The 8,830-nt window shown below is 39.2% G+C and overlaps 1 protein-coding gene across 1 annotated transcript in view; it reads left to right on the top strand.

The window, feature by feature from the left end:
* LOC134375917 (beta-galactosidase-1-like protein 3) overlaps positions 1 to 7,815 on the top strand; it is a 30,488-nt gene extending 22,673 nt beyond the window's left edge. The window contains exons 15-19 of the mRNA XM_063094651.1: positions 418 to 496; positions 951 to 1,038; positions 1,335 to 1,446; positions 7,492 to 7,608; positions 7,750 to 7,815. Of these exons, the coding sequence (XP_062950721.1) occupies positions 418 to 496; positions 951 to 1,038; positions 1,335 to 1,446; positions 7,492 to 7,608; positions 7,750 to 7,815 (462 nt within the window). The remainder of the gene's footprint in view (positions 1 to 417; positions 497 to 950; positions 1,039 to 1,334; positions 1,447 to 7,491; positions 7,609 to 7,749) is intronic.
* Positions 7,816 to 8,830: the final 1,015 nt, after the last annotated feature.

Raw genomic sequence — 8,830 nt, forward strand, 5'->3', positions numbered from 1 at the left:
CCTGAGACGGACTGCCTCCTTTCTCTACCACTGCACTTTGGTACTGTTCCTCACTCAGGCCACAGCGGGAGGTGTGTAGGGCTGTATGCACAACCGCATCTTCCAGGCCTGCTCTGGTATGGATGGAATTTCCCCAGTAAGCTCTGAGTCAGTAGTCAGTCCCTATTTGGGTCTCTGACCAAAGGCACCACTGCGTCTCTCTGACTTTCCTAATGTGATCAGCAGAGAAGAAAGGGAAGATTGAATGTGGAATAGGAACACTACGCGGGTTTTACGAGAGAGGGAGGATTGTTGGACTATGGAGCCTCTTTTCCCCCATTTGCTTGTCTTTCCATCTGGGACTCCTGGAAAAAAATGGGTTTGAGTGACAGCCTTACATGGTCATGTAGTTTCCATGAACTGGTCTGTCCCAAGCAGGACTGTCAACTTCTGAGGATCCTGGTGGAGAATCAAGGACGAGTCAATTTTTCATGGAAAATGCAAAGTCAGCAGAAAGGTGCACTCTGGGCCTGAGGAACAGCCTGCAGCTTCTCCTCACACTTGGAACTAGGGTTGGGGCTGTGGTGGGCTTGGGAGGAAAGAACTGAGCCCTTTAGCAGTGGCGTTCCTAGGTCCTAGGACCAAAGATGCAGACTGCCTCCTTCTCCCTGTCCCACCTTCTCTGGGTCTCCAGGTCAGGAAAGGAGTGTAGCTATGTTGGGTGCTGGCTTGTCCTGGAGCAGGGCCCAATCTCCCTTTGGGTATTTCAGGGCAAGTTCCCATACTAAATGGAGAGCTTTCTTGGTTGTGTGGAAACATAAAACAAGAAACCTTCAGTCGCAGCAGGTCAGGCAAGCATTTGCTCCCCTGGCTGAGCCCTTGTCACAAGGCGTACGCATGTCTGCACTTCTTTGTACCAGATACTGGAGAGTATCAGTCCTGCTCATCTCTTCCCTGCCTCTCACCTGCAGGAATAACTGGACATGTGGGCATCGATAATGTTTTCCTGGACAGTTTCACCATCTATTCTCTGGAGATGAAAATGAGCTTCTTTGAGAGGTAGGCTCCTGCCTACCCCCACTGGACACTTAGAATGATCGGGGAACTCAGAGATTTGAAACTCTTCACTTGGCAGGTGAAGAGTCAGAGGACTGAAGTGATTTACTGAAGGCTATCAGGTGCTTTGGGTCAGGCCTAGAACCCTGGAAGAAGCCTTCTGCTTCCAGTTTTAATACTTCGGTCTGATACACCTCACTGAAACAGAGCCCCAGTCCCTGGGAGGGAAACCTGGCGTCAGGGAGCGCGGGCCTAGAGCTGTGACGGGCTTTCCTCCCCTCACGGGTGGCTCTTCTCAGGCTCCGCTCTGCCACCTGGAGGCCTGTCCCAGGGAGCTATCAGGGCCCTGCCTTCTACCGCGGTGTCCTGAGGGCTGGCTCTTCTCCCAAGGACACCTTCCTGAACCTGCCGGTAAGTGAGGTGCCTCATCTGCTCTGGTGTTCCAAATACCTATTATTACTATTTTTTACAAGTCCCAAAGCAAAGCCATACTGTCTGTGACAGGAATGCTTCCCTTTCATTTCCTCCTCTTCCTCACTTCCAACCAGGCCTTCCAACATTTCCGTCTTCCTCTCTCATCTTTGTGTAGAAAATGACACATCAAAGGACAACTGAAACTTTGAACAGTGACAAGATAAGCAAACGGTGATAGTTCTCTTTCAAACCCACCCGTTCCAGCTTGTCTCTGCTTCTCAGAGCTGAACACACCAGCAGTTGGCATATTCTTCTATCTAACTTTGCCTGAACACACACACGCAATTGTGTTCTACACTAATGACGTCTTGCCATAAGTTATATTCTGCCACTTGCTTTTTTGGTTGGGGGGAAGGTTTTTACCTAGTATATCTTTTTTATGTATAAACACATAGACAACATGTATGCACAAAATATGAATATGGAGATCAACAAATTATCACAAAGTGAACACCAGATAATTAGCACGGACATAAAAAGCAAACACTGTTAGCACCCCTCCCAATTACTGTCCCCCTTCTCTCCAGAGGTAACTAGTACCTTGACTTCTCACACTCTAGTTCAGCATTTCCTATTTTGACTTCATGTAAACTGAATCATGCAGCATGCATTCTTTTTTAAGACGGCCTCCTTGGTTCAGTATTGTTTGTGAGATCCAGCCATTTACTGATGCTGCAGTGATGTGTTCATTTTCACTGTTGTATAGGATTCTTTTAAAAATACACCACATTCGTTTTTATAGCTGAGTAGTATTCCATTGTGTAGATGTACCAGCTATAAAAACGAATGAAATACTGCCATTTGCAACAACATGGATGGACCTTGAGAGAATTATATTAAGTGAAACAAGTCAGGCCCAGAAAGAGAAATACCACATGCTCTCACTTATTGGTGGGAGCTAAAAATTAATATATAAATTCACACACACACACACACACACACACACACACACACACACACAAAAACGGGGGGGGGAAGAAGATATAACAACCACAATTACTTGAAGTTGATACGACAAGCAAACAGAAAGGACATTGTTGGGGGGAGGGGGGAGGGAGGAGGGAGGGAGGTTTTGGTGATGGGGAGCAATAATCAACCACAATGTATATCGACATAATAAAATTAAAAAAAAAAAAAATAAATAAATAAATAAATAAATAAATAAATATAAATAAAAACACACCACAATTTATTTAACCATCCTACTGTTCATGGACATTTGGATGATTTCCAGTGTTTGGCTACTATAAATAATTATAATATTCATAATATTTAATTCTTTTTTTGCTTATGTTCATGACTGAGATATCTTTGTCAGATTTTGGCACCAAGGTTTAGGGCCCTCATAACTAGCCTTTGTGTAAGGCTAATTATTTCTTAAACATTTGGTAGATTTCATTAGTGAAGCCATTGAGAGCTGGCAGTTTCTTTGTGGGCAAGTTTGTGACTGTGGATTCAATTCTTTCAATATTAAATTACTATTCAGATTTTCTGTTTCTTTTAAAGTTAGCTTTGATAAAATGTATTTTTCTGGGAATTTTCCCATTTCATCTAAATCTGTAAGTAGATTGCCTTTAAATTTTTTGTTTGTGATGTCTAGATCATCATTCCCTTTTTCATTTCTCTTATACGTTATTGGTGCATTCCTTTTTTTTCTTGATATGTCTCACCAGAACATTATAAATTTTATTAGTCTTTCAAAGAACCAGTGTTTGGCTGTACTCTTTCTATATTACGTATTTCTTTTCTGTTTCTTTAATTAATGACATTATCTTTATTAGTGTGTTTATTCTACTTTTTATTTGAGGGTAATTTGCTTTATTTTTTATAATTTCTTGAGATACATACTTAGATAACTATTTTTAGTCTTTATTCCTTTTTAATATGTAAGTTTAGGCTATTAATTATCATTTATGCATGGATTTCATTGCATCCATAATTATTTATTGATTTTTTTGTTCTTTTAAAATTACTTTTCATTTTTTATTTACTGAAACATAATCGATTGTACATATCTGTGGGGTACAGCATTGAATATCCATACCTGTGTGCAATATGTGATGCTCAAATCAGGATAATTTGTATATTTGACATTACACAATGTCATCATTTTTTGTGGCCCTTTACCAATTCTCCATAACTTTTTTTTTTTTTTTTGGGTGACCGGTAAGGGTATCATAACCCTTGGCTTGGTGTCGCCTGCACCGCGCTCAGCCAGTGAGCTCACCGGCCATCCCCATATAGGATCCGAACCCGCGGCCTCAGCGCTCCCAGCGCCGCTGCGCTCCCAGCGCTGCACTCTCCCAAGTGAGCCACGGGGTCGGCCCCTCCATGACTTTTTTTTTTTTTTTTTTTTTTTCCTCCATGACTTTTAAAAATATTTTTTATTGGGGTGAAATTCACATAACATAAAATTAACTCTGCAGGCAAATAATTCATTGTCATTTTGTACATTTCCCATGTTGTTCAACCACTACCTCTAGCTCCAAAACATCTTCATCACCCCAGAAGGAAACCGTGTGGCCATTAAGCAATTACTCCCCCATTTCCCTGTCCTCCCACTCCCTGGCAATACCAATCCTCCCATTATCTTTATGGATTTGCCTATTCTGGAATATGAGCCCTGTACTTTTTTTTTTTTTTTAAGTAGAATAAAAATAAATTTAATAGGTTTTATTTTTACGATTTAGAAATTGCTTTCTTCAAAGCCAGAATGTACATTAGCATATGCCATATTTCATACCAGTGTTTTAGTAATTTTGATATTTTGTATTGTATGGGTAGTGGTTCATATTGAAGTATAGAAAAAACAAGTTATAGTAAGAAAAGTGGTGTCTGTATAGAAAGAGATGAATCATTTGAGAGTCTTGTTAATTGGATAGTTGCTGCCTTGGGGTTATCATCTTAGCCTAACATTTTTATCATAGTTACAAAGGCTGTCTAGGGAAAAAAAAATAACAAAGATTTTATAAGAAACAGCTGATACTACAGGTAAGCATTTCACACACAGGTGCTTCTCTGGAGTTACGATGTTGACTTCAGTATTAGTATTTTAAAACATTTTAGAGATGATTTGGCAAGGAACTGGCAGGCAAATTAAGCCCAGGCAAGGATGTTGGAGGAAGAGGAGAGGTCTGTAAATTATCCTGTAGGTAATGACCAATCTTCGTGAGTCTGCTGGAATTACAAAATACCTATTCTTGCTTTTTTACTTTTAAGTTTGAACTCCACTTTTTGTCGAAGGTCACACTCTCCATTAGGATTTGCACAGGATGACAACTTCCCTCTTCCTGGGGACGTTGAGAAGTGCCTCTGGGATCGGGAAGCTGCTCTAATGAGGCTACGCTTTCTTCCCACGGTTAGGAAGGGAGACCAAAGGGGCCATTTGGCAGGCAGGACTCAACCTGCAGGGGCTGGGAGTCCAGGTGGTGCCCTGCAGAAAGGCGCAGTCCACTCTGGGGGCCATACTGTGGCTGGGGAGAAATGACAATCCTTACTAATGAGTTTTATACTTTCATGTGCTTTCCTGGTGCTGTTTAATGTTTTTTCTTTTCAAGTTGAAGGACTCCCTTTAGCGTTTCTTGAAAGGCAGTTTCAGTGGAGATGAACTCCCTCAGTTCTTGTTTCCTGGGAAGGTCTTTATGTCTCCTTCATTTTCGAAGGACAGTTATGCTGGATGTAGTATTTCTGCTTGGCAGTTTTTTTTCTTTCAGCATTTTGAATATATCAGTCTATTCCCTTCTGGCCTGCAAGGTTTCTGCTGAGCAATCTGCTGATAGTCTTATACCCCATAAGTTTTTAGATATTTTATTTTTATCATCAATGAATTCAAATATTTTATAACTTCTCTTATGATTTTTTCTTTGACCTCTGGGTTATTTAGAAGTGTATTTCTTAATTTCTGAGTATTTGGATATTTCATAGTTATCTTTTTGTTGTCAATTTAGTTTAATTGTACTGTGGCCTGAGAACTTTAAAACATGTAAAGACTTGTTTAGTTCAACATAGGGTCAAATTTGTAAATATTCTGTTTGTTTGTTTTTGGTAATGAGCCAGTATGGTGATCCAAGCTGTAAATATTGTGATGTATACTTGAAAGAATATGTGTGTATTCTGTAGATGTTAGATCAATATTCTATATATGTCAATTAGTTCAAATGTGTTTATCATCATGTTTCAAATGTTTTACATCTTTATTGATTTTCGTTTGCTTTGTCTATCAGCTATTGAAATGTATAAAAATTTTCCATTATAGCTGTGAATTTGTTTATTTCTCATTATTATTCTTTTAATTTTGTTTATATATTTGACATCTATACCTTTAGCTTCTGTAGATATGTCATATACATCCATGGTAAATTAAAATTTTTATCATCATGAGATGTCCCTCTTTATCTCTAATAATTCTTCTTGCCTTAAATTCTCATTTTTCTGATATTAGCAGAGCTATAGCTATTTCCTTTTGGTTAGGATTTACATGTTATATCTGTTTCCATTGTTTTTTTTTCTGTTTTTCAATGCCTTTTTTTAGATGATTGTCTTACACATAGCACATAACTGCTTTATTTAAAATCCAGTCCAGCAATCTTTGTCTTTTAATTTAGAGTATTTCAGAGACTCCAATTTTATATGTTAGACCATTTTGCTATATCTCTTTTGTCTCTTCCTGTCTTTCATGTTTCTCATTCTTTTTTTTCCTCTAAGCTTAATTTTGGAACATTTTTCCAGTTAACTAATTTTCTATTTAGCTGTGTCTAATCTACTATTCAAAAATCCATTAAATTCTTAACTTTAATTATTGCATTTTTTAGTTCTAGAATTTAGTCTTAGTTTTTTTTTCTATATTTTCCACTTCTCTGTCAAAATTCTCAGTCTTGTCTTTTATCTTTTTTTTTTTTTTTTTTTGTCTTTTTCGTGACCGGCACTCAGCCAGTGAGTGCACCGGCCATCCCTATATAGGATCCGAACCCGTGGCGGGAGCGTCCTTGCGCTCCCAGCGCTGCACTCTCCCGAGTGCGCCACGGGCTCGGCCCGTCTTTTATCTTTTTGAACATATTATTTTACTAAACATAGTTATTTTAAAGCCTGTGTCCTGCAAATCTACTATCTGGATCACCTGTGCATCTACTTCTATTGTATGTTGTCTCTCTTGTTTTTTTATTGTATTGTCTTTTTTTCTTTATCTGCTTGATTATTTTTTGATTGAGTCTCAGACATTATATGTAGAAAAGTCTATTTAAGTGATTCCAGGCTTAAGATAATGTCATCTTCCTCTAGAGAAGATTTACATTCACCTCTGGAGGTAAGGGATACAAGCAAGCACCTTACTTCACTTACAAGGACTGAAATGACTTGAAGCAAGGCTTTCCTCCAATGACTGGACTATTTCTAGTTAATTCTTTTACTATGGTGTGGCCTCTCAGGGTCCCAACCCAGAGTGTAGACTATTTAATAAGGCTCGCTGGTATCTACTTTTGTCTCCCTAAGCTTGTGACACTATGAAAGTTGTGCTTAGCTTCTCAGCCACCTCTTCCTAAATAAGAGATGCCTCTGGTGGAAAAACTGCCTAGATGTCTCCTTGTCTTTTCATTTTCTTCTCCCAGATCTTGGTCCTGTAATTCTTCATTGTATTGCAAGCAGATTTTTTAAAAAATGTGTAGCTTTTATACTGTTGTCAGCAGTAGTGTTCATCTGTGTTACCTTGTGCTCACTTCTGGAAACCAAAGACCTGCTTTAAAAAAATATAACATATATCATAGGGCAGGAACAATCATTAGCAATGCCGTTAAGGGATAGGTTCCATTCATGTTTTTCTCTTTCACTTTTAGACAGCAGGGTAGAAGTTCTAGAGCATATCCCATTCCAAACTCACTTCCACTTTTAGTTCCATAAAACATCTCAGTCTTTTACTACCCAAGTGCCCTGGGTTTTACCTTGTCAGGGTGAATATGTTCCTGTGTCTTAAGCCCCCATCCCTTTCAGAGCTGGACTTCTGGATTTGGGTTCATCAATGGACGTAACCTTGGGCGATATTGGAATATTAGACCTCAGAAAACACTTTACCTTCCTGGTGCCTGGCTTCATCCAGAAGACAATGAGGTGAGTTACCCAACCCCTGTCTTGAAGACTCATAAACTTTCAGATCAGCTTTCATCCTCACAGTGCAAATCACAGTGTCTTTCTCATCTGGCCCTCAGTAGGCTTAATGTTTCTTACTGTCAACCTTTCTTTTCTTCCCAGATCATCCTGTTTGAGAAGGTGTTGGGTGGTTCACTCATCGAATCTACAGACAAGCCCTGGCTGTAAGACTGTTTTAACACATTGATTGGGCTGAAATTCATCTATAAGTAGTTTTTCACAAAGAAGATTTACATTAAGTATATCAAACACAGTATTACCTACAACAGCAAAAATATGAAAATAGTCTAAAAAAATCAATGGGAATTGTTATGTATTTTATAGTATATCCATATGGTGTTTATTTTTAGGCTTTAAAATTTTTCAAAATCTTTAATGACTGATTTATCTAGTTAAATGCTTAGTCCTTAGCAGGTTCATATTCTCTAACCAAATGTGCCTTTAGACAAATATGACTAAAATAAAAACAAATTTTACTTCTGCCTCCCTACACTCAATTGTGAGGGTCTCAAGCCTAGGGGCGGGTAAAGTTACTGCTCTCCCCACGCCAGAGAAAATATTGCCTGTGCTGATTGGCAGACTCGTGGTCTGCCTGTGTGTATGCGTGCACATAGGAGCAGGTGAGCACAGAGGTGCAATGAACAATGTCTTTAGGCATTTCCCTGCAGCAGTGTGTCTCCAAGGTGACATGGTGGGTCATATCTAACTAGAGAAGAAACAGCAGTTTGGTTGTTTGGTTTAGATGTGTTACATTCAGCATGCAGAGAGCCCTCTGTGTCTTATTACTCCTTGGCTATTTGGATATAGTCAAGGCTTTTACTGATTATGGACATGTGTTAGGGAGATTAGCCACACATGCATGAATAACTCTACCAGTCTTCTCAAATAGCACCACTGGAAGCCAATCACATTCTTATAAACAAAACATAACATGTGGCCTAAATTCAAACCATTACACTGTAACAAGAGCTTATCACCTTGTTAGGTATAGTGCCTAGCGGCTTCAAGTCATTTAGCAAATAATCTGGTGTCCACAGGGAGGAAGGAAGCTTCCTCTTTGGAATGAAGATAGAGGAGTCAGATTATCTTCTTTCCCACTAATCTCAATGACTATCTCACTGAAGGAGAATTCTGCTACGAACCTTCACAATCCCTATGTAAAACTTTATTCTCTGGGGCTCTA

Source organism: Cynocephalus volans, chromosome 4, assembly GCF_027409185.1.
Source record: "Cynocephalus volans isolate mCynVol1 chromosome 4, mCynVol1.pri, whole genome shotgun sequence".
Lineage (NCBI taxonomy): Eukaryota > Metazoa > Chordata > Mammalia > Dermoptera > Cynocephalidae > Cynocephalus > Cynocephalus volans.